General features: G+C 39.5%; 1 protein-coding gene across 3 annotated transcripts; it reads right to left on the reverse strand.

The window, feature by feature from the left end:
• Positions 1 to 23,628: 23,628 nt before the first annotated feature.
• Positions 23,629 to 26,430, reverse strand: LOC130470417 (uncharacterized). 3 transcript variants are annotated; one of them, XM_056840537.1, is made up of 3 exons: positions 26,108 to 26,430; positions 24,919 to 25,035; positions 23,629 to 24,723 (listed from the first exon to the last, which is right to left on the reverse strand). In XM_056840537.1, exon 3 carries the CDS (start codon positions 24,538 to 24,540, stop codon positions 23,746 to 23,748), a length of 795 nt encoding a protein of 264 aa, XP_056696515.1. In that variant the 5' UTR covers positions 24,541 to 24,723; positions 24,919 to 25,035; positions 26,108 to 26,430; the 3' UTR covers positions 23,629 to 23,745. The 3 variants fall into 3 exon arrangements, with proteins under 3 accessions (XP_056696515.1, XP_056696514.1, XP_056696513.1); XM_056840536.1 differs by having other exon boundaries at positions 24,919 to 25,039; XM_056840535.1 differs by having other exon boundaries at positions 24,919 to 26,430.
• Between the last annotated feature and the right edge of the window lie 964 nt (positions 26,431 to 27,394).

Here is a 27,394-nt window from a genome sequence, read left to right on the forward strand (position 1 = left end):
CTCTTATGGTCGGTGAAAATTTGACACGAAACTCTATACAAATAATGTCTCCAAATCTTAAGGGCGAAAACAACAGCTGCAAGTTCGAGGTCATGGGTAGGGTAGTTTTGTTCATGAACTTTGAGTTAGCGTGAAGCATAAGCTATAACTTTTCCATTTTGCATTAAGACACATCCTAACCCATTCTTAGAAGCATCACTATAAATAACAAATCCCTCAGTTCCAGATGGAAGGGTAAGAATAGGGGCAGTGGTGAGACGTTTCTTAAGTTCTTGAAATGCACATTCACAATCATCATTCCACACAAATTTGGTATTCTTTCTAACTAATCGGGTTATGGGTAAGGCAACCTTAGAAAAATCTTGAACGAATCTTCGATAATATCCACCTAAACCCATAAAACTCCGTACTTCGGGTACATTAGTTGGTCTAGGCCATTCCACAATTGCTTTTATTTTCTCAGGATCAACAGATACACCTTTCTCAGAGATAATATGACCTAAAAATGATATTTCCTTCAGCCAGAATTCACATTTCGACAACTTAGCATATAACTGATTTTCGATCAACATACCTAACACTTTTCTCAGATGCTCCTCGTGTTCCTCATTTCTCTTAGAATATACCAAAATATCATCAATGAAAACAACTACAAACTTATCAAGGTATGGTTTAAAAATACGGTTCATCAAATCCATAAATACAACTGGCGCATTGGTTAACCCAAAAGGCATCACAACAAACTCATAGTGACCATATCTAGTCCTAAAGGCTGTCTTTTGAATATCCTCATGTTTAATTCGAAGTTGATGGTAACCTGACCTCAAATCAATCTTAAAAAATACTTTTGCACCACGAAGTTGGTCAAACAGATCATCAATACGGGGTAAAGGATACTTATTCTTAATAGTAATCTTGTTTAACTCTCGATAGTCTATGCATAACCTCATAGTTCCGCCCTTTTTCTTCACAAACAAGACAGGAGCTCCCCAAGGTGAAACACTAGGTCGAATATATCCTTTTTCAAGTAACTCATCTAATTGTTTCTTTAATTCTTGTAACTCAGCTGGTGCCATTCTATATGGTGCCTTAGAAATAGGGGTGGATCCCAGAATTAATTCAATGCTGAAATCTAATTCTCTTGGTGGGGGCATACTAGGTGTTTCCTCTAGAAAAACATGTGGGTACTCACAAACAACATGTATGTCGGTAATGGAAGGTCCAGAGGTATTTAGGTCAATAACACTACACAGATAACCAGATAAACCATTCTCAATCATTTTACGTGCTCTCAAAGCATGGACAATTTGAATCGTTTGTTTTCTTACTAACTTATGGAATGAAACTCTATCTCCATCTGGCGTTTTAAGGGTCACACTTTGCCTTGAACAATTAAGGTTAGCTCCATACTTAGTCAACCAATTCATTCCTAAGATTACATCAAACTCAGATAGGTTAAAAGCTATTAAATCTGCTAGGAACTCCACTTTCTCTATTATGATAGGGCAATCCTTATACATGTTCTACATTTCACAATTTCTCCACTAGGAAGGGAAACACTCATAGCATGAAAGTCACAACATGGTTTTAAATTTAAACATTTTGCAAACAATGGAGAAATAAAGGAATGTGAAGCTCCAGAATCAAAAAGAACATGGGCTGCTAAAGAATGGATAAAGAAGGTACCGGTGATAACATTATCATTCTCATCTGCCTCATCCTGTCTCATCACAAAAACTCTTCCAACTGGCGGTGGTCGGGGTGGGTTGCGGCTTGAACCTCCTGCGTTGTTGTTCCGACCACGATCGTTGTTAGTTGGAACTGGTCCTCGTATGGTTGACGTTACTTGATTTGGGCAATCTCTAACATAATGATCATGGCTTCCACATCGATAGCAAGCATTTGTGCCAACATGACATTCACTCTCAACATGACTCCTTTTCCCACATTTGGCACATCCTTGCGACCGATTGTTCCTTCCTTGAAATCCTTGTCCCCTATTATTTCCTTGATTACCATCATTCCTCCTTTGATTTCCCTGGTAACTTTGGTTACGCTTCTTTGCTCCTCCTTGGCTTTGCTTATCATTTCTCCTTTTATACCCAACATTCTTCGCTTCTCGAAGAAGTACCACTCGCTCTACATTAGCTGCAATATCAACCATATCCTGGTATGAAGTAAACCTCTGAGTGGACAACCTATCCTGGTACTTAAGGTGCAGACCTCGCTCGAAACGGTTCATCCTAGACTGCTCTGTCGACACCAAGTCTGGTGCAAACCTTGACAACTCCATAAACTTATTTGCGTATTCCAAAACGCTCATTGTTCCTTGTTGCAAGTGTAGAAATTCATCTTCTTTTTGTTTCCTCAAGGATGGTGGATAAAACTTATCTCTCATTAACTTCTGTAGTTCGTTCCAACCAAATCCAGGCCCATTCTTTCGTTCCTTGTTAACTTTCCACCATAATCCTGCTTGACCCGACAAGTAAAACACTGCGAAATCAACTCTCCATCTCTCAGGGCATTGCAGGGTTTCAAACAACTGATCAATGCGACTTATCCAATCCTCGAACTCAACTGGGTCGGGCTTTCCATCATAGGATGGTGGGTTGTGTGACGAAAAGTTCTTGAACATCGTTGCGCTCTCGTTCCCACTAACATCTTTCTTTTTCCGAGAATCATGGACTAATTCGGCCAACATTGCACTCACATTTTCCAATAGTTCCATCCTTTCCTCGTGGCCATTAACATGGACATACTCCTCGTTGAAGGAAATAATGCCCTTGGTCCAAGTATGCATTCTATGTTAAGTCTAATAAATGCGGTTCAGTATTAATTAACAAGTTAATAATTCAGTGAGATCAAGTGAGCTGAATGCCTAGCTAGAGGCCGCTTCAGTTCAAGTGGAATTAATGATATTAATCCACAGCTTACTCTTGACTGAACCCGTAGGGTCACACAAATAGTACGTAAACGGATCAAGTATTTAATGGCATTAAATACTCCATCTATGAATATTCGGAACCGACGGATCTTGGTTTCAGTGGGAGCTAAGATCGTCACAGGCAAGAAATGAATACTCCGGAAACGATGATATTGCCGGAAACGGAAATATGGATCGTATCGGAAATATGAATATTATCCAAGTCGTAGATGTTGCCGGAAACGGAAACATGGCACGTATCGGAAAATATTATTGGAAATGGAAATATTACCAGAATTGGAAATATTGCCGGAAACGGAAATATTGTCAGAATCGGAAATATTACCGGAATCGGAAAATAATTCCGGAAACGGAAATATTAAATATTTGTTCGAAACGGAAATTAATTCCGGAATCGGAAATATTAAATATTGTTCGTATCGGAAATAAATTCCGGAACTGGAAATTTAATCGGAAGCGTATCGTACGAATAAGCATCGGACGAGGCCTGCCGGACGAGGCCCAGCACGAAGCCAGGCCATCGCCCAGCAAGCCAAGCGCGCCGCACAAACAGCAAGGCCAGGCCCAGCAGGCTGCGCGCAGCGCGCAGCGCGCACAGCACGCGCAGCGCACAGCGCGCACAGCGCGCGCAGCGCGCAGCGCGCGCGGGCGCTGAGTGGGCTGCTGCTCGCGCGCACGCATGAGGCCCATCGTGGCTGTCGTGCGTGTGTGTGCAAGTGTTTGTGTTCGTGCACGTTTCCTAAAACATGCAGAGTTCGGTTGATGATTAAATTCCTAATTCTATTTGATAAATTAATTAAATTAGAGTTCTTGTAGGATTCTAGGTTTGATTAATTTGTATCTGAATAGGATTTCGATTCCCTTTCCATACCGCTATAAATATGAGGCTAGGGCTCACAATTTATAACACAAGTTTTTAAGTATTCAAAACTAAGATTTTTAAGCAGAAAAATCAGCCAATATTCTTGCCTACCTAACCGAAAATATTAGAACCTTAAGGGCGATTCTAGTTGGTCAATCTTAAGGCGGATCCGGACGTGCTGTGGACTATCTACGGAGGGACGACACTTGGAGTCCTAAAGACTTGTTCTTGTTCGGTTCGGGCGCAGCTAGGGAAGGCACGCAACAAAGAGTATGCATCTATTCTATGCTAAATGATTATGTGTAAATAATATGTTTCCTGGCTTTATGGTTTTTCCGCATGATTTATGAACTGTCATATGAATCATAACCTAACAGTGGTATCACGAGCCCCTTATTATTTTCATAATCTAAATTGCATGAACATGGTTAAATATTACAAATTTGCAAGAATTAAAAGGGGTGATTAATTTTCGTAATTGTTAATTAATTGCAAATTGCGTTTATTTAATTATACGTACGCAGTTTTTCGGCAGTTTCTTCGTTACTCATCCGAATTGAGTGATTTTTGTGTCAATTCCGCATGTAAAAGGCATTCTAAATTTTGACAAAAATAGTATTTTTCTGCCGAACCCAGAATTCTCAAATTCGAAGCCTAACTATGACTTTTCGAAGGTTTTAGTTTTTCGAATGCAAAATTTCGTAAATTTAAGATGTTAAATTAAATATTTGCGATTCTTGTTGATAAATCTTGAATTTTTGATTGACCTACTGCATATGTTTAACAAGTTTGAATGCCTAGTCTTGTTAATTATGCAATCTAATTATTAATTATGATTAATTTGTTGAAAATTAGAATAATTTAGAATTAATTTGATTTTCATAATTAATTGTAATTTAATTAGAAACCTATGATTAAAAACCACCATAAAAATTGTAAATTTACGATAAATTTTAAATTTTTATGACCTAGACTTGAATCCATATCAATCGGAAATCAATTGGATAATAAATTTTCGATTTTTCGCCCTAAAATTATGAAATTAATATTATTTATTAATTTGTCATTAATTTTAAATATAAATTTTAAATTTTATGCGATTCGTTCATATAACTTGCACGCACGAAGCAATGGACGCTTCGTGTTACCCTTAAGGGGTGTTGTATAATGCGGGCATGCGACGACGAGCAAGGGAGCTCGTCGCCCGTGCGGCACGAATGCAATGAGCAAGGGCGTAGTGCACGAGCACAAGGCAGCAGCCCTGCCTTGTGTCGTGTGCCACGAGCTATGAACGAATGGGCATGGGCGAAGAGCGAGCCAAGGCAGTCGCGTGTGGGCAGCAAGCGAGCTGCGTCACAACGCGCGCTGCCTCGCACAAGAGCGCGCAGCCTCGCGCGCAGCGAGCGCAAGCTCGCGTGCCACGAGCGCTGCGCCCAGCATTACTCGCGCGCACAGCGAGCGATGTCGCGCGCCCAGCGAGCGATGTCGCGCCCCAGCGAGCGATGGCTCGCGCGCACAGCGAGCGATGTCGCGCGCCCAGCGAGCGATGTCGCGCGCCCAGCGAGCGATTCCGATGTCGCGCGCCCAGCGAGCGATGTCGCGCGCCCAGCGAGCGATGTCGCGCGCGCGCACTGCGAGCGATAGCTCGCGTGCGATGAGCGCTGGCGCGCGCAGCGAGCACCAATGCGTGCGGAGGCTTGCGATAGGGAAGCAGCAGCTATGCGACGAGCGCATGGGCTGCGCGCACATGGCCAGCAATGGCTGTGTGCGTACGGCCCATGGGCGTGCAACGCGTAGGGTGTTTGCGTTACGATTAGATCGTTTTGAATGTTTAATTTGAAAATTTCAGTTCACATAATTTTAATTAATTTTAAAATTAATAATTTGAATTATTTTCTTGGATTTTAATTTTGAATATTATAATTATAATAAATGTTATTTATTCTAATTATTTTACTAAAATTAAAATCATGAATTAATTTAAATACGACTGAAATTAAATTAAATTTTTGGATTCAATTATAAATTGATATGAGCTTTAAATTTTAATTAAATTTGTATGTTTCCGGTTGGACTAGAAATACATTTTTATGTTTAAAATTGGTAAAGCATATGAATTTATTGGTTTAAGTGGGAGCGCCTTTTAGTCATAAACTCTTGATTAGGTCTACAAATCCTTAAGGTTAAAACAACTTGATTAGAATTAATAAGGACTGAATAATTGGTAGATTATTGGTGCCCTTGATTAATTGCTGCAAATGTTTACGTGATGCATAATGTGTTTTACTAACCAGCTATGTGGGCCATTCATGATAATGAATGGGTGAATGGTATATATTGTATATGTACTGTTTTGCAGGTTATGAAGTGACTAGTATGGCCCAAATAGGATAGAAAATATGGTCTGCGTACCATTAATTTGAATGTAAATGGTCTAAAGTACCAAAGTTATTTTTCAATTCAAATATGGTCTGCGTACCATCAAATAGTTGTAATTAGTTATAGCTTATCCTATTTGAAGAAAATGGTGCCTCCCACGGAGATTTTCAAGACGGACTTTGAAGTCAAAGCTTCAAGATGAAGTCGGGCCATACTAGATCACAAATATCTTATGCATGTTTTAAGTTATTTATTGTTTTAAATATGTCTTAAAATGCATGAGATCAAAAGCTTGATTATGTTGCATGATTAAGGATTTTAGTTCACTTAAAATCTAACCAACATAGTAAGAGCCTTAAGTTCCAAACTTAAAAATTGAGTTAAAAGGTGCCATGCCAAAATATACACTTGCTTGGATATCCTTTACATCAATCTAGTAATAGTTTTCGCTCAGCGAGGTGTTACTTATTGGTCCTAAAGGGGCAAGGTACACAAATAATTGTGAGTACATGTTAGTTTTGGTGAAACTCAACGATATAAGTAAGGAGTCCTTTTATGTCGTGGCAAAATCGATAGGTTTACCTAATAAGTTCTTAGACGTACCTATCAACCAAGAATAGTTTCTAGACTATTAGCAAAAGGCTTTTGCTTACCTAAGATGTTTTAGGATTAAGTCGACAAACTGTGCTTAGTTCTTCAATGATTTTAGGATCTTGGAATCATTTTATTCACACCTGCCGGAACAATAAATTCGAATAAAATGCTAATAACTTGTTGAAATTGCATGATTGCTTTAATTTTCAAGTTATTATTCATGATAAATGTTTAGACTTTGCATGCTTCAATGTATGTTTTAATTATTGTTTATAATTAAATATCTTGCACTGCAATAAATCCTTTTAGAAAGGTAACAGTAAATTTCCTCGATTGGTAGTGAATCCAAGAACGATTCACGGAAATGAGAGAAAGTGAGCAATTTAAAATGTACGTTTCTTATATCGACTTTTATGGTTGTTTTCGAGTATCAAAGTCGAATGGCAAACCGATTGGTGCTTGTGAATTCAAAATACAATGTGGTTTTGAGATCATAAAGCATTGAGTTTAAACGCTCAGCTTTACCAATGGTTAACAACCTAAAATCCTTTTTCCATTTAATTCTCGAATGAGTCTAGTTCCTAGACATTCGAATAGATCGATGCTTAGAGAACTTTAGAAGCTTCTGGTAAGATCATCTAGTTGAAACAGAATATTCAACATAAATTAAAATGGTAAAGAACCTTGTTGGTGACATTGGACATGTCTAACAAAGTATAAAAGTCAACACTAAAGAATTCAATTCTTAAGACTATAAGAAAGGGTACAAGAAATAGGAAAACGAGGAACAAATGAAAGGAATTTACGATTCCGTTTCTACCTATAAATTTATGTTTAAAGAGAAGTGACCTAGCAATCAAACTTCCTTGGTATCATATACCGCTTGAGGTTCTTACTTCGGTAATAACTCAAATAATGGAAGCTAGGATACACTAATGACCTACAAGTGGGAAATGAAGCATGGCAATGCTACATTAGTTGTAGGGTCATCTAGTTTGTTTTAAGTCCTTTCAAAGGCTGGAACTTAATGGCTATTTTGTTCCATAATCAGCATACCTAAATTTCTGCTTCAAACACAGAAAGACTCACATTCAGAAGAACAAAAACAATGCTTGTTTGTTTGTTTATTTGAATGAAATGGTCAATTACTGGTTGAGTCAATATGCTTGATTAAAACAAACAACTCTTTAAAGAACTTTACTAGGTTCAAATCAAACCCTTGATTTGAGTTCCATTAAATCTTTGGCATTGTTTCTTAGACCATATCAACAAGTTAACATTCATAAGCTCTATTTTGATGGACTTTTGAAAGTTGGTTGATTTCTAGATCAACTTAAGACAAGCTAGTCTTACTTGTTGAAAGTAACAAAGAATATGAACTATTGTTAGAACGCCTAGACGATAGAGTTCAAAGCTAAAGAAAGGTTTTATGACTTTATTATTTCACATGGATTTGAGTGAATATAGGTTTATTTACTCAAATGTGATATAAGTTGAATCTGTTTGGCTAGTTCAAAGATTCAGAAGTATAAAATCCACTCGGCAAGAAATCATAAAGATCTAGGTTAGATCATGTTGATGATTACTTGAGACCAAATATGATCATCAATGATTGTGTGTTGTAATTTCACAATCTAGCTCCATAAGATATGGCATATCTACGTTGGAATGATCGAAGTCAATTAGTACTTGATTCGATCAATGATGAATCATAAAGACTTTTCCTATAATTTCTAAAACAAAATGCTCAACTACCACCAAACTAAACCAAATTCGTCAAAGCTATTGAAAAGTTATTTCAGGATATCTTTTCAATTATATATATCTAAAGAGTTGCTAAACTCAGTGGGAGCTTAGTGTTTGTTATTCAACAAACTAAGGCCCAAGTCTAGATATATGTTTCATTGTGATTTATTCAAATGAGACACAAGGGTATTGTTTCTACCACGAATTTTTGAGAACATAATGTTTGTTTGCTCGAAATAATGTCCTTTTGGAGATTCGTTTCCAAAATGACAAGTGGGAGAAAATAGACCTCGAAAGTTTTCGAGGCGAACAACAAACATAAACGGACATTCCGGAGGCTTTTCGAAGTGCTTCAGAAAATCCGAACTTATTCTGAAAGGACTTTAGAAGTAGCTTTTAAAGAATAGACATCTCTTAGAAGACTTTACAAGTGCTTCAAGGAGAATAGAATATTCAAAGGACTCTCAAAGTGCCTGTTGATATTCTATTGTTTGATGTTCTATACCCAAGTAGGCATAGAGTTCAAGTCACTGGAACTATGAGATTCTTCTATTAGATAGTAAGGAAACATAGAGTTCTGGTCAATGAAACTATGAGATTCTTCTATTCGATAGTGAAGAAACCTACAACTTGCAGTCAAACTATTATCATGTAGATTAATGAGTTTATGACTTGTAAGAAAGCTATGACGAAACCTAGATTCCCTAAAATGGTTAGAGGCCATATATAGACTCAAATGTTTTAAATGGTTAGAGGCCATAAAACATACTCAATGTTTTGATGACAAAATTCAAATTTTGTTGATTTGCAAGAATAGTTTCACACCTATTGGTTGCAAGTTTGTTTTAAGGATAAAAACCATCAAACATGGAATTGTGTTCACACACAAAGCTAGATTAGTTGCTAAAGGTTACAAGCAAATTCATGGCATGGATTGTGTTGAAACCTCATGCAAAATCGTAATGCTTAAGTCTATAATTCAAGCAATGATTGCATATTGGTACATATGGCAATTGGATGACAAAACGTATTCCTCAATCAAATGTTGGAATAAACTATGTACATGGTATGTCATAGGATTTGTGGATCCAAATAAATGCTTGAAAAGGAAAGCTAGCTTATGAAATCTAAGTCCAGATTTAAGCAAGCAATTGGGAATTAGAACTGTATTTTAGTGAAGCTAATAAGTATTTTAGTTTCATAAAATATACATGATTCTTATAGATATATAAGAAGTTTAGTGGGAGTACTTAAAACTTAATTGGTCCTATGTGTATTACACACATATCTCTCTATTGTGAAATAACATTCAAATGCTAATGACTTAGATTTGAAATTATTCATCAATGATGGACCATGGCGAAACTTAGTACATACTGGGTATTAAGATCTATTTACAAAAATCTTATGATATTGTTTTGGATTAAGTAATGGCATTTACTAAATCAAACACGAAAGTCTCCATTGGAGATATTCGACCCATGTGAATAAATCTAAGTAAAGGATGTTTGAACTATGTATAAGCATTTACTAAGTTAAACATCAAAGAGTCTAAATGAGATTCTTAACCTATATTATATGTCAAAGAATTTAGCTGGATTCAGTATCTGCTGAAATTGAATAAGCTAAAGTTACATGAATAGAATTCAATTGGGAATTATTCTGCAAAAGAATTTATCATGTACGATATAATATGAGGATCGCCAAAAACGTATCGTATGACTTTAGCCATGACGAACATATACCAATCTCTATTGATCTAAGTGAAGATCAACTAGATTGAGATCAAGAATACTTATGGTACTTGAAAAGGTACATAGGAATAGTTCTTGATTCAAGGAAATAAAGATATGCTAAATATTGATGCTACACGCATAAACACTGGAAAAGGATCAAGCAAGACCCCTTTGGAGTTAACCATTGACAAGGACGAGCTATAGAGCATCGTGTTTTGAAATGGCAACATGGGTTGGAGACCATGAGTTGTTGCGTGGGAAATTAAAATAATAATTTCTATGTTCTAAGATATAGTTGGAGAGTCTTCCACATATCTATGAACTGCTTGGATAGGTAAATCCAAACAAAGCATCACTAGCAACCTATACAGTTGAAGTAAAAGTGATTATTGCCTAAGAAGCAATAAAACAGGGTTGTTTAAAGTTCTTCACTGAACTTGGGTAGATCACCTATCTGCTGGCTTGATGGTTCTTCATTGAAAAATGCGTAGAACCACTCTTGAAGCAAGAAAAACGTCTGCTAACTTGATGGTTCTTCATTGCAAAATGAGTAAAACCACCATCGAAGTAAGAAAGACTAGATCACATAATAAACAAACTCGAAAAGATCTTATCATCATATCTCGAAGAACATTCGATGAAAAGGATATTAAGATTGGCAAAGCATGATAACTAAACCTATGCAACAAGTGAGAAGCAACACTCACATTGTAGCACTGGAAATCAAGCATAGCTTTGAATTCCATGAACTGTTTTAGAAGATGGGTTTGAGGCCCATGCTTGTAAAACATTGGGGTTGAACATTTATCATATATGAAATGTATTTTCATATTCCATTTAATCTTGGTTTAGTATTAAATGATGAGTCCCTTCAATTTGACGATATATTCAAGATAGACTGTCAGGACCAGTCCTGTGACTAAGAAATGTCTATCAAGTGAACTTGAATGTCAAAGATTGAAAATGGTCCCTAATCGGAGTTTTCTATAAAATTGGACGCATAGAAAACGTTAGACGATTAGAATGCAAGATGACTAGTAGTTCTGTTTCTTGAACTATGTGGACATGGCAATGTCATAATCATTTGCATAGATACTTACTTTGGGAAGACTAGTATCGGACAAGACCTATGAAACTTTACTGTAAGAGATGAAAATCTGTCATGAGTAAATTTCATTAAATTATTAGACACTAAATCCTCAATACCTGAGTGATTTGAGATTACTTGTTTGAGAACTGGTTGCTTTGACGTTGACCAACCGTCGCACCGTAAAAGGAGGCTATAAAGGCAACGCTCAGGTAATCACCTATCAAACGAAGTCTAATCTCGAGATCGCAAGATTGGGATTGTCCTCCCATAAATCGGGATGAGATGCTTAAAAGTTGTACAAGGCCACTCGGAGAGCTAGAAACTGTGAAATGCATGGCCGTGCTCGGATGAATCATAGGCTATGATTATCTGTTTATTTGATCAGTTGAACTCTGAAACCGAGGAACACCTCTGGACATAATAAGGATGACAACTCTTACCTTATGTTCAAGAGCAAGCATCGAGCGACAAAGGAATTAGGAAATGCACACTTGTCCCTAAGGACAAGTGGGAGACTGAAGGAAATAATGCCCTTGGTCCAAGTATGCATTCTATGTTAAGTCTAATAAATGCGGTTCAGTATTAATTAACAAGTTAATAATTCAGTGAGATCAAGTGAGCTGAATGCCTAGCTAGAGGCCGCTTCAGTTCAAGTGGAATTAATGATATTAATCCACAGCTTACTCTTGACTGAACCCGTAGGGTCACACAAATAGTACGTAAACGGATCAAGTATTTAATGGCATTAAATACTCCATCTATGAATATTCGGAACCGACGGATCTTGGTTTCAGTGGGAGCTAAGATCGTCACAGGCAAGAAATGAATACTCCGGAAACGATGATATTGCCGGAAACGGAAATATGGATCGTATCGGAAATATGAATATTATCCAAGTCGTAGATGTTGCCGGAAACGGAAACATGGTACGTATCGGAAAATATTATTGGAAATGGAAATATTACCAGAATTGGAAATATTGCCGGAAACGGAAATATTGTCAGAATCGGAAATATTACCGGAATCGGAAAATAATTCCGGAAACGGAAATATTAAATATTTGTTCGAAACGGAAATTAATTCCGGAATCGGAAATATTAAATATTGTTCGTATCGGAAATAAATTCCGGAACTGGAAATTTAATCGGAAGCGTATCGCACGAATAAGCATCGGACGAGGCCTGCCGGACGAGGCCCAGCACGAAGCCAGGCCATCGCCCAGCAAGCCAAGCGCGCCGCACAAACAGCAAGGCCAGGCCCAGCAGGCTGCGCGCAGCGCGCAGCGCGCACAGCGCACACAGCACGCGCAGCGCACAGCGCGCGCAGCGCGCGCGGGCGCTGAGTGGGCTGCTGCTCGCGCGCACGCATGAGGCCCATCGTGGCTGTCGTGCGTGTGTGTGCAAGTGTTTGTGTTCGTGCACGTTTCCTAAAACATGCAGAGTTCGGTTGATGATTAAATTCCTAATTCTATTTGATAAATTAATTAAATTAGAGTTCTTGTAGGATTCTAGGTTTGATTAATTTGTATCTGAATAGGATTTCGATTCCCTTTCCATACCGCTATAAATATGAGGCTAGGGCTCACAATTTATAACACAAGTTTTTAAGTATTCAAAACTAAGATTTTTAAGCAGAAAAATCAGCCAATATTCTTGCCTACCTAACCGAAAATATTAGAACCTTAAGGGCGATTCTAGTTGGTCAATCTTAAGGCGGATCCGGACGTGCTGTGGACTATCTACGGAGGGACGACACTTGGAGTCCTAAAGACTTGTTCTTGTTCGGTTCGGGCGCAGCTAGGGAAGGCACGCAACAAAGAGTATGCATCTATTCTATGCTAAATGATTATGTGTAAATAATATGTTTCCTGGCTTTATGGTTTTTCCGCATGATTTATGAACTGTCATATGAATCATAACCTAACACTCGTGAGTAATATCGTTATCATCGTGAACATGATGCTCGTTGCGAGCTCCGTTGGTAACATCGTTGATAGCATCAATGGTCGACATTCTGCATAACATATCTTATCAGATTGAAGCGAAATAATAATATAAAATAAACCCTTTGATCCCGTTCCTACACTCACACTCATATTCATTTTAACTTAGCAAGATTTTAGAACATTCTTTTTAACTCATTCCTTAAAATTCTTTACTTAAAGCCTAATGAATTCTATTCGTGCGAAAACCCGTAACGTTTAGCACTTATGGTCCAGAACCTTTGCTCTTGATACCAAACTGTAACACCCCGACCTATAATTCAATTATTAAAGCATAATTAGCAGCGGAATTAACCTAATTCGGTCGGGAGATTACCAGCCGTAACTTCCTTTTGGAAATTACAAGGCAAACATCAATCATAAGCTGTTAATTACTCCAAAAATATATAATAATCCTTTATAATACCCAAAGTAAAAGTACATAACTTACTAAAAGTCTTTAATTAAGCTATTAAAACTTTAAACATAAACTAGGTGAATATATTAAAGTGAAATTCCTCGCCACTACTCGTGTCCATCGTCCCCATCAGTACCTAAAACAGAAAACAAAAACGATGAGCCGAAGACTCAGTAACGAACTATTCTAGCAACGTAAATTCATTTCAATTCATTTTATTTAATAACACAGGGAGAAAAGAGTATAGTAAAACATTTTATAAAGTCCTTTATTTAATTCATTCATAACTTTAGGGTGCACATGCTAGCCGTGGCAAGTATGACATGGTGGAACGTCTTCCACGATGGACCGCTGTCCATAAAACATGGGGCCTTGGCCCGAAAACATGAGAGCCTTGGCTCAATGGGCGGATGCCCCATGTAGGGGTGTTAATGAGCCGAGCCTACTCGTGAACTACTCGATGCTCGGCTCGGCAAAGCTCGGTCAAAGCTCGGCTCGAGTGGGCTCGACTCGAGTTCGAGTTCGGCTCGAGATCTTAACGAGCTAAGCCCGAGCTATCCATGGCTCGGCTCGAAAGCTCGTGAACAAGCTCAACTTTGTTTATAGTGTAAAAATATTTTGTGACTTAGAGTCCCACATCGGTGGATATACATATGTTGAAAAGTTTTGTGGAATATATAAGGCACCTTTATCATAAGTCATAACACAATTTTTAATAGATGAGTGACTCATTTATTATACTACGGTCTACATGTGAGTATAATGTTAATTGATACAACTCGGTAACCACAACCTTAATTAAGCTCTCTCACTAATATTCTACCATTTTCTTAGACGCCCATCTTTTGTCTCTTCATTTTTTGCACTTCATTTTCTATCCCTTCATCCGACCTAACTCTATCCTCCACCAATTCGCTTGACCTCTCCTTACTTAGTTATCCATATCATCTTACATCTACCCAAGATCTCTACCTAGCAGGAGTTTGTTATACACTTTGTAATTGGCTTCCTTAGTATACCAAGTTGGTGACAGAGAAAGATGTCTTTTTCTTTACGCATCAATGGCAACCTCTTCATTACAAATAGATTGATAAACATCTATGTTTTCTTCCTTTATCTCCTGCTAGTAACTTTAGTATGATCTTTTCAATTAATGTTATTGGTTTTGCCTAAAATTTTGAATTTGAAGATTTTGTGTATCCTTCTTCTTTGATTACTGCAGTCTTGTAAGCAATGAAAACTTTTGATTTTGATTTTGATGAACCAAAAAATTCTTATTCTTGATGTCTGAAGAAATAGAAAACCCGATTCTCGCAAATCAATCTGCTTCAATTGCCAAAACAGCGCACAATTATTTGTTCAGTTTAGTTAAAATGTAATTTTGTGATTTGAATTATTGAGTTTTTTTGTGCAGATTATGGTTTAATTACCTTTAGATTTCTTATTTTTTTGGTGTTATGTTCTTCATGGATTATCATAAACAAAATAATCATACAGAGGTAGCAAATAGAAAAAAGTATTCAAGAGTTGCTTAAAAAAAACAAAATAACATGTCCCACATCGGTTGTATATCTAAAAGTGAGAGAAATGAGAAGTTATAAAATAACCAATACATTTGCAATCAAACAACCTACTTCAATTGCAACAATTTGGGCCTTAAAATTTTACTTGGGCTGAATTAAGCAATTGAGCTAAGCGGTCTACAAGATTCAAGCTTGAGTTTTTATAGGCTTGTCGAGTTTCGAGCTCGAGAGGAGTCGAGCTCGAGCTGAGTCGAGCCTTGTACCGAGCTCGAGCTCGAGCTCAATTTTTCAGGCTCGTCGAGCTTCGAGCTCGAGCCGAGCCTATGCTTAAGAGTTTCGAGCTCGAGCCGAGCCTACCTAAGCTCGGTCTCGGCTCGGCTCATTAACACCCCTAGCCCCATGACCGAGAATAGTAACCTGTGAACATATACCGCCAAACGGACTAGGTCTTTCACTTTCATTTATCATGTTTCGTTTAATTTTACATTTTAGCCTTTTTACTTCAGTTGAAGTAACATATTTCCTTTGGATCATACGATCAAACATCCTTTCTTTTCATGGTTTCTTATAAACAGCATTTTAAAAGAAATTCAATAAATCATAATATCATTTTATAAGAAATTCAATCAATCATAATATCATTTTATAAGAAATTCAATCAATCATGAAATAAGGAATAATTCCATCAAATCGTATTATAATAAATTATTCAATCAAAACATAATTCATTTCCCGCAATTCAATAAAACATGTCTAAGCATTCAGATCATAAATTCAATCATATTGTCATGATTTCATAAACACATTTAGAAGGGAATTGCGGGTACTAGCAATAGCCGTTACCTAACTCCGCGATTCGCTAGGGATTTGCCTGGGTTCGTTCGTCCTGAGCTCCGAGTCCAACTTCTTTAAAAATAGTAAATAATTGAATTAGTACTAAAATCGATAAATAATTATAAAATCAATATTTTATAAATCATAAATTTTATAAGTAATGGATTTATAAATATCGAATTTTAATAAAAATATAATTTCGAAATTTAATGAAATATTATTATTGTTACTCGGATTTTTAATCAAAATACATAAAAAATTTTAAATCAATTTTTATGAAAGTATTGTTTAAATTTCATTTTGGATAAATAACACTAGAATCCTATTCTCATAAAATCGATAATAAAACCTGCAAAATAATAAACAATTTTATTAGTAAATATACATTTTACAAAAATTATTAAATCCTAAGAATTGATAAATTAGATTCTGAAAATTATAAATCAGGCTTAACTCACCCAACAAGCCCAAATTTATAAAATGGCCCAATTAGAAATTGGGTTTGAGGGAGGATAAGAATCAGGTTTCAAAAGGAAACTGATTCCTCTTGTTTTTCGAATGAGGGCACGAAGGGAGCAAGAAGGGAGGAAGAGAGGAAGAGGGCGTGGAGGCTGGGCTGGGCTGGGCTTCGCCGGGGATTTCGACGGTGTAGACACCTACTTTTGTCCCCATTCCCGAAAGGGAAAGGTTCGATGATGAAAGCATAAATCTCCACTTGACAACGCATCTCCTATAAAATAAACGAATCTCAATTGCCCATTTCATTTCACCCGAAACCTGCTATTTATGGAAACCTGCTAAAAATAGTAACTACCGTAAAGGGTAGCTTCTAAAAGTGGCAAGTCATAAAAGATAGAAACCTGTCAGAATTAGGTGTTGCATTCCAACATAAATCCTAAATGAGATAGAAAACCGCGAGAATCCTATTCCTAATAGGATTCGGAAATAAGAGTTACGTATTAATTAAAATCCTAACGAGCCTAGAGTTCGTAACGGGCCAAGACGCATTCCGTCATAAAATTGATACGCGCTAAAAGAATCGATTAAATCTCAAACTCTACGGATTTCAGGAATCCGAATCTGACTAAAGAAAACAGCCCAGACCCTATTTTCAACGCCTGGCTCTGGGCGCCGAAATCTTCGGCGCCCAGGCCTGGGCGCTGAAAATACCTGGGTACGTGTTTTTTCCTAATTCTTTGTGGATTAGAACTCTGCAATTCTATCTTTCCACGAACTCTTCCCTATAAATAGACCCCTAAATTCGACGTGAAAAGAACACAACAACACATAATTATATTCTGAGTATTGACTCCAACCCTTAGCCTAAGCCTCTCGCTGCGAAATTGTTCACGCGTTCTGTCGCAATCGATCCATAAATCGAACAGAACGTATCCTGTCCCATAATTGAGATTCGTTAAATAAAAAGGAGAAATAGCAAAGTCAAAGTGGTTAGTTTTCTGAGAACCGTGACGCACCTCTCAAGGGTGCGTCGTAATGTGTCCCTTTTCGATGATTTAACTGCTTTCCTAGCCCTTTTTATGAACTGTTAAACTAACTAAACCTGATTGTTCTATCACGCCTAACAAATATCATATTTTTGGGAAATCGGATTATCATGCTAGGTCCCTTAATGCTATTTAAATCAGATAATCACGATCGAATTAGTGTTATATGTTGCATATTGCTAAAATCAACTCAGATTAGTTTAATAGTTAATGCATGTCCCTTCAATTATTTATGCTGAGCTAGTAAGGATATCCTGCCTCTGGAGTTATCGACGAGCGAAGTACTCCTCTAGGTAGTTACAGTCCCCCGAACCCTCAATCTCTACCTTGCGGGTGTATATTGAGAGATCCCCACACCAGGGATCACAAGGGAACCTACGGCCATCGTGGTCAAACATAATTGCACTCCCTTTATGTCACGATAACCGGGTTTTGTCAGTTTTTCTCATTGTCGTTAAAAACTGAATGGCGACTCCTATATTACTAGTCAATTGAGTGTATACTCACAGGAAATCCAATTACACTTGATTGAATAAAAAGAATCGTCACACCCACGAGGGACGAGGTCACGCATTAGCCTCGCGCTTTTTTCGACCCCCTCACAGTGGCGTCTCCACTGGGGATAGTGAAGGAAATACTCGTGCTTGTAGGTAATCAAAATAGCCGAAGGGTGAAACGATCCTACCCCGCGTTTATTTCCCCATCAAGTTGGGACGACCTGAAAATCAGCATATTAATGTGAACGGGCAGAACATCATAACGAATCTCGGCTCCCTCGGGAGTTGGGACTAAGGATACCTTTTTTCGCCAATAGGGGGGTGCATACGCCGCGCATGTTTCCCACTCGGTACTTGTGCAGGTAGTACACCTATCCCGAACCCAATCGCTCGCCCATTAGGTCCCTCTCGCCTGCATGCCCCCTTGGCTTGCACTTGCGTGTTGGCCTCTTGAGCGAAATTCGTCTGTTGAAGACACTACCTCGACCGGGGCATGTGTTGGATCTACGATAGAAGCGGTACCAAGCCAGGCGCAATAAACTACCCATAGAAGCCTATCATAAACTACATGGCATATTTAATTTTCAAATCCGTGTTTGTAATGTAGTTATGTGTAGCGAAATATGTGATTTTGTGTGACAAACTATCCTAGAAAACCAACGACCTAAAAAAAAAACTGCCCAAACATTCATAGACTAATTTGCCAAAGAGTTATTCCGAAACACGTTTCCGCAAACCCGAATGATCGCCACAAAATAAGCGACGCTCGGGATGGCCTGTAACGAATCCCACAAACGCTGCCACGCGTAAAGGACGTTATAAGGCAAGCACGCAAATCAAAGTCGCATAAACAGAAGACAGAAAACGAGAACCAGCCAGGGACGCATTTTCAACGCCCCTGGCTGGGCGCCAGAAATTCTCACGCCCCTCGCTGGGCGCTGAAGTTGCTGCTTGGCCTTCTGGTCAGGCGCAACAGCTTCGGTGCCCGCACGAAAGGAAAATACGTAGTACAAAAAAACAATGTTCATCAAAAGAATTGCTACGAGGGCGTAAGAAAAGCACTCGATTTCAAAAAGCGACTCGTGAAAAATTAATAACTCTTTGTGTCGTTGTTAGGCCTCCTACGACGGCAATGCTCGGCACCAAAACCGAACATGCTAACAACTATGAATGTCACACGGGCAAGTGTTTCGAAAATCCAAAGAATGACCAAAATTAAAAAAAAAACGAAAAACTGTACCGACAAAAGAAAGAGTGAAAAACCAAGTTAGAGAGTCGAAGTCTAGACTAAGTAATGCTTGAAACTTTGGGAACCTAAACTTTAGCTTATCTTATGCCTAGGACTGGTCCTGCCACTTGGCGCCGATCAGGGAATCAACGGTTAGTGCGTCTCGAAGATACATCACCAACATCAGGTTTAGTAACTCCAAGATCCGTCCGTCGTCCCTCATTTCAAGGATCTCCGCTTCCCCAACCTCGATTCGCACCTCCAAACATGTCCATCGAAGATTTGCGAGACCAGATGGTCCAAATGACCCAACTTATGGGCCAACTGAAATTGGAAAACGAAGCCTTAGCGGCTGTGCAAGCCAAAAATGACCTCGAAAACGAGAAGAGGATTGAAAAAATGGTCCTACAGCAAACCATGGGGAGGAAATACTTCTCCCTCGAGCCTGAACCTTTTCCTGGCAAATTACCAGAAAAGTTCAGTTCATCTGACTTACCAAAGTTCAAGGCCACGGACAACCCCCGTGATCATCTACTGAGCTTTGTGAATACCATGAACTTGAAAGGCGTGGACAAGTCCATGTACTTACCTGCCTTTCCTTTGTCCTTGGAACCTATGCCGCTCAAATGGTACTATCACCATGACCCTAAGCTCTTCCCCACTTGGGAAGACTTTCTCAATGTCTTCATCAAGCAATACTCGTCGAACATGGATTTCCAAGTCACCATGCGCGAGCTGGAAGTTCTCTTCCAAAAGAAAAATGAGGGTTTCACAACCTACTTTGCTAAATGGAGGGACCAGGCGGCCCAGCTAATCAATAGGCCTCCCGAAACAGAATTGGTCCAAAAATTCATTGACAACCTGGACCCGGCTTACAAACAACACCTTAGGTACCTGGGACTCGACACTTTCAAAAGAGTTTATGATGTGGGAATAAAAATCGAGGACGACCTCGCCAAAACCATACATAGCAAACCCACATATAAGACCAACACCTATAATCGGGGTAACACATCCCAAGCCCAAGAAGTCCATGTTGTAGAAGAGACTCCCGCCCGAAGAAACCCTGGAAGATTGGTCCGAGACCGAAAGTTTGCCCCACTCGGGTCGACTTTGGTACAAGCCTTTGAAAGACTAACCAATCAAGGAAAGTTGAGACCTATAGGCCCCACCCGTGACCCTCTTGTCAAAAGCAAATATTGGGTCGAAGGTATATACTGCAAATTCCATCAAGGAAATGGGCATGACACTGAAAACTGCTGGAATCTAAAACATACGATCCAGGACATGATAGACGATGAAGTGATACCTCTCCCTAACGTTGGCAAACCCAACAACAACAAGAGCCCACTCGGCTCTTGTCACATCTCTCTCGACCAACCAGAGAATTTCAACCCCACGGTGTATATTACACCTCAAGGTGCACCACTCGCTGTGGTCCCTATGGATCGAATCGAGAGGGAAGTGTGCGGTGTGTGGAATGATGATGCTGAAGATATTTACCTATCTCAAGTCTCGGGCCAGGACCTCTTCACTGAAACTTGGCCCGGGTATGCTCTCATTGACACCACCCCTCAGGAGCCCGAGGTCGACAACCTCACCCGATCCGGAAGGATATACCAACCGGATATTCACCCACCTCCTATGGACGACATCCCGGTTAGGCAAACTCCTGAGAATGGACGGCACGCCACCGTCGCGGAAGTCATTGAAAATCCTCTCCTGAAACAACTAAAAAGAACCAAGGCCGAGATTCCCATCTGGGATCTTATGTGTACTTCAAAGGAACATCGCGAATAGCTTATTCGCTCACTTGACCTCATCTCAATACCTACAGATATCACACCTGACTCATTGGTTAGCCATGTGACGAGAGATGCCGGAGAAAAGGCCATAGTTTTCACTGATAAAGACTTACCCAAAGAGGGGGGTGCTCACAATAAAGCCCTTTACCTAGTGGTTGGATGCAAAGGACAAAACATCCCCCTAGCGCTCGTAGATAATGGTTCGGCGGTTAATGTCTGCCCATTGCGAACCGCCCATTGCTTGGGGCTAGGAAACGATGACTTCCAAACCTCCACGCAAGGGGTACGAGCTTATGATAACTCCAGAAGGCCTGTATTGGGAAAAATCAACCTTACCATATAAACCGGGCCTGTGGCACGCACCACGGAGTTTCAAATTATCGACATCAAGCCCACTTTCAACCTCCTCTTGGGGCGACCTTGGCTCCATGACTTAGGAGGTGTGGCTTCTACCTTGCACCAAATGGTTAAACTTAACCATAACGGGGTAATACTAGAAATCCGCACCCCTCCTCTCAACGTCAGTTGTACTATGGTTGGAACGGCCGAAACTGCAGACGACCTTTATGGGTTTCAAATGGAAGAAACAATCCAGTTCATCGAAGATTATGATCCAGCATTCCTAGACCCGCATGCATCCCGAGTCATCCCTAGAATGATGTTAGCTCAAGGTTATCTCCCAGGAACCCCATTGGGAATAAGGAAGAAGGAATACACATTCCATCCTTTTCCCGACAAATCTACTCCCTTTGGCTTAGGTTATGAACCAACGGAGGAAGATATTGTTGACCGCCTATCTAGGCTACGCCTTAACAAAGCCAAACAAACCACCCTCCTTCCCCCATATCAAAGGACCCTTAACGGGATGTTCGTTCGGGAAGGAGAAGAACACCCATGCTGTGATTTCCCTGAACCCTTCGTTCAGGATGGCTTGCTAAAACCCGGATTTGAAATTTTTCATGACTGCCACACCTTGGATGAGGCACCCCACCTCACCAAGACTAAAACAGCTGAAATATTGGACAACCAGGCTCTATGGACATTGTTTAACGAATCGAGGCCTATGGAGAACGAGACTGTGATGACTACCCTAGCTTTACAAGATGAAGGTTTTGATCCAACCCGGTTAATCTCTCCTGCATCAACACTAGAAGAGGCCGAGAACGGATGGGTGAAGACATACCAGTGGGTCAATGCAAAAGGAATGGAATTCAAGATGAGTACCGGTGAAGGACCGAAGTTTTATGAGACTAAATCCCAGGCTTGAGCCACATAGAGCACCATTAGTAAAAAAGCGCCTAGTAGTTCTTTAGATTGATAGAAAAAATAATAGAGACTTTAGATGGTCCTAAGGCCGCTTAGAATATAGGTCAGTTTTATTTCAGTGTGTTTTTCTTACTTTCCGAATCAATAAAGGCGTAATATTTCTCCTAAAATTTTTTATTCTAACACTAAATAAACACCAAATGTACTTGCAAAATAAAAAAATAAAGAGGCGGCCCACTCTAGGCCCAACAAACAAAGCCCACTCGGTTTTGAAATAGTGCCATGGGAACCAATTCCCGAAACCCACAAAATAAACCACACTATCCCATTCATATCCCCAAAACCTAAAAAGGCAACCAGTGTCATCATAAGAGCCAATCCATGCAACCCAAAATCAAAGGAAATCAAAATCCAAAACAATGCAAATGTTACCAAAAAACAAATTCATAAAACATAGATTCCATCATATCCTTCACTAACAACCCACCTCCAAAGCCTACACAAAGGTCTTCATAACTTCCGCACCCTAACTCCATTTTCAAAACTGTTTCGAGTCACCAATAGAAAAAATTAATCTGGACAAAAATGCATTTCACGCTAACAGTCAAAAAAGCCTCCAAAATAGCCTCAAAATTAACTTTAAATACGAGCAAAATATCAAGGCACAAAAAAAAGAAATAGAAATAAACGCAAGAACATGTGAAGCAAAGCGTCAAAAATTGACCGCCCAAGTCATTTTCAGCGCCCAGGGCTGGGCGCCGAAATTTCTGACGCCCCAGCCTGGGCGTTGAAACTCTCTGCCTGCCAAAAGTTTTCTTTTCGAAAGTGCTCGTCATTTTATCCGCACACAACGGAAAAATAACGAACACTTGGGGGGTACAGTACGTATCCAAATAGGTTTACCAAGAATATAGCTATACAAATTAATCGAATTTTACGCGACCTATGGCAAAAAAAGAGAACGGCAGATGAAAATAAAGATAATACTTCACTCATTTGACCGATCAAGTAATACGTTTCCACCTCAGGGCATATCTACCGAAATCCGGCATACTAGAACTTATTCTAAAGCTAGAACTACGCGCGACCTGATTCTGACAAGATACGTAGGCAATCCTTACCAAGGATTCGGTCCAATAAAAAAAACATATATCCTTTGTGCAAAAAGTGTTAGACATATAAAATACATAAAAAAGAGGAGAAATAAAAATAAATGAAAATGAAAAATAAAAATACGCCTTTATTGAGAAATAATAAGAAGGAAAACAAAGTGCTAGGAATAAAAACAAACGCAACTGAAATAAATAAAGGGCACCTACACCCTAGCCAGAACTACACTACTCTAGTTCTTCTGGATCATCAAATAAAGTCTTGTAGAGAGCAATGTTCGCAGGATCCACCCCCACAGTCTTCTGCGGTGCCCCAATATCAATCTCCATAAGAACCGGCTCCTGGACACTAACTTCCAAAGATGCCAAGGCTTCAGAAACATTCTCAGTTATAGCCCGCTCAGCCTCGAGGGCATAGGCAATGGTGGGAGAAGGATTATTATCATCAACTAGACTAGCCACTGTTTCTACAGGCGGCTGAGCCTTCCTAACCCATACATTGTTCCGGCGACGATCTCCGCGAGAGCTTGCATTTCTTTTAACAACAGCAGGCCCCTTCATGTTAGGCATCTTTTTAGGCCTGAAACTGGAACGGGGAGGAACTCCCTTTCGCTTTCGATCATGACGAGCTTTCACAGTCTTAACACTATAGGTACGAGGTTTGGCAGAATCAGGACCCTCATACTTAACACGAATACGAGGTATCAAAAGCTCAGCCGGCTCCCCATTACGAGCCTCGGTCCTCACATCTTTGTCATCGGAGCTCATCCACAACTTGTAGTTTTCAGAAAGACCCACAAAGCCCTTTGTAGCTACTGCCCAACGCGGGAGACCATCATAATACTTAGCCCACGCTAAGACCCGTGTTTGTGAAAAGGCCGCTACCTTAGGTGGTACCATATCAGAAAAGGGGATAGTCTGCCTTAAACCATATTGACGCATGACTCGGTAAGGGAAAATATAAATGGGACGAGATAGCCCCAACAAAGAAACATAAACCGATATATCAGAACCCCCTGTCATAGTAGTCAAACCCCACCATGGTACCACCCACTTAATAGAACAAATGCCATAAGTAAAAAAGGAGGTCCATTCGGCCTCGTCCTAGCCTTGGTGCAAGTATTTTCGGTTACCCAAAGCTATAGGGCGATAATGTTTAGGATCGGCAGGAGCTTCCAAAAGTCTAAGCCGTTCCGCAAGCCAAATCTGCAAAAACAGGTACGACCGAATCAAAAGAATGAAAAGAAAGAAAAAAAAACGATTCCTGGGGCGTAGTTTCAACGCCCAGGACCAGGCGCCGAAAATTCCAGCGCCCAGCCCTGGGCGCTGAAACTCAGCCCCAGGCAAAAAGAAATATATGCAAAAGGGACGTGTATGCGCGCAAAGAAAAAAATCGATTACCTGCAGTAATAGGGGGCTTCCCTTAAAATGTTCAGATTTGGCATCCTTCCTCAACTCATCCGCACTCAGCAAAGTCTCGGCAACAACCAACGGCATAATAGAATAGCAACTTTCCATCTGGCTAATCAAGGGGATCAACCTTATGTCACCGAACTCACCATTGTTATTCGATAGCAAATAATGATTCAAAAAGCAAAATACAAGGGCTCGAATATTCAATTTCTGTTCGGTCATATTCTTACTAGGCCTAAAGTGATGTTTTACAAGTTTTGCCAAGTTAACCTTATCATCTACAACAATTTCAGCAAACATGTAATCATCTAGCCCTAGGAAAGCCCTTATGGTTGTTTTACCCTCTTCAATAGTGCCAGGTAGACCTGTCAAACGGGTCGGTTCGGGTCGGGTCAGTGTCGGTCAACTTCGGGTTTGGGTTTTATCGGGTCGGTCACTTTCGGGTTCGGGTTGATAAATGCTTGTTCAAGACCCAGAGTTTTCGGGTTCGGGTTGACCCAACGGGTTGAGAGCTTTTATTAAACTTTTTTATTATGTATTATTTTTTATTTTTATATGTTTTTTTACGGATTCAGATTGACCCAACGGGTTAAATGATTATTATTATTACTATTAGTTACTCGTATAATGAACCTAGATGTGCATGAAATTAAAAGCATTTTAAATTTTTAACATTGAGAGATCCAATTGATAATAATATAGTATCGTCTGCTCATTAAATAGTAATGATGTCAGATTATCAGGTGCATTTTAAAGTTACACCAATTGGACATTTTAACAATAGTAGTAAAATCAAGTGTAAAGAATTTTAATAAAGAGAGATGAAATCATTTTAACAATTTTCAAAATCAAGTAGACAAATATCAGGATCAACCTGGTACTGTATGTGCTTAATTACAACTGCAACACAAGGACTCAACTAGCCTGAGTGATATAACATCAACTGCTAAAGAAACCCAAGAAACATAATTAAAGTTTGGGAGTTGAGAAAGGAAGATATGGAGTGAGCCAAAAATCATAGCCATTGTTCCTAGTGGCCTAGTCCCTTATAACATAAATTACAATTTAACAACTGAAATTCACTTCTTGTATTAGCATTTACTTCGCAAGTTCCCAATTCAAGAATGTGGAGTACGTGGCTTTTCAAAATGTTAAGCTTTAAAACACATAGACTCACAGAGTAATATAGCTAAGCTAGGGGTACTTGTTTATCGATCTAATGTTGTGGTTGAACAATTTAGAACCGCCACCTCCCAATTTCTAGAGAAATACAACAGCAAGCATGAAAGAATCAGCAGCAAGCAACAAGCATGAAAGCAGCAGCAGCCTTGGTCGATAAACCAGAGAGGATGAGAAAGCATGAAAGCAGCAGCAGCCTTGGTCGATAAACCAGAGAGGATGAGAGCTTAGATATGCGGCTAGTAAACCAGGGAGGATGAGAGCTTGAGAGGAAAGAGAGATAGTGTTTGGGCGTTTGACGGCTCCTGAGTATGATACTTTAGTTTTAGGGTTTTTTGAGATTTTTGGTTGTTTTTTCAAAAAAAATCTAAAAAAAAAAAAAAATCATTTAACCACTAAACCCGACGGGTCATACCGGACCCGACCCGTTTTGGACCCGAAAATTCCGGGTTGCTCGGGTTCGGATAAAAACGGGTTTCGGGTTGGAAAATCTTGTTCAAGACCCGCTTTTTTCGGGTCGGGTTCGGGTGGGTTTTCGGGTCGGGTCGATTTTTGACAGGTCTAGTGCCAGGGGTAACAGGAGTAGCATTAGTAGGATAACCAAGGATCGCAGCAAATTCATCGGGCAAAGGACATATTTCGTTGCCCCGAAAGGCAAAAACATGATGATCAGAGTCCCAAAAGCTTAGGGCAGCATGCAGAAAGTTATAATCAATATTAATTTGTTGTAAGCCTAAAAGTGCCTCTAAGTGGTATTCTTTTAACAAAGCTTTTTCTGTGGGAGTAAGGGCCCGTAGCCAACGCCTAACAGTCCGTTGGAGTGAGAAAGTAGGGATCGACATGGCAAAAGCAATGAATAATTAAAGCACAACAAAAGGAAAAGAAAGAATTTGAGAGTAGTAGAAAATAGGGACGTATATAGCCCCTATATATAGCTGAACGCACCCAATGACATCCTGATCCCATTCGGAAACGTGTTAGGAAATCCGAAAATCAAATATTACCAGGAAAGGACTTTCAGCGCCCACGGCTGGGCGCCGAAATGTTTAACGCCTGGCCTTGGGCGCTGAAAATGCAGCCCAAGGCCCAGATTTCACAAAACACGGAACAGGAAAGGACTTAAGACCGTGTTGTTAAACACGAGGCCCTATTGCGAGTAGGATCAAGCCCAAAGCACCTTTAGCTCCCAAATAAGCAAGAAAAAAAATATAACATTAAAACTTGGTCGAAACTTAGACTCGTCTCATAAAATGCTTGTGTACACTTTTAAAAAAAACGAGTTAAA

Source organism: Spinacia oleracea, chromosome 3, assembly GCF_020520425.1.
Source record: "Spinacia oleracea cultivar Varoflay chromosome 3, BTI_SOV_V1, whole genome shotgun sequence".
Lineage (NCBI taxonomy): Eukaryota > Viridiplantae > Streptophyta > Magnoliopsida > Caryophyllales > Amaranthaceae > Spinacia > Spinacia oleracea.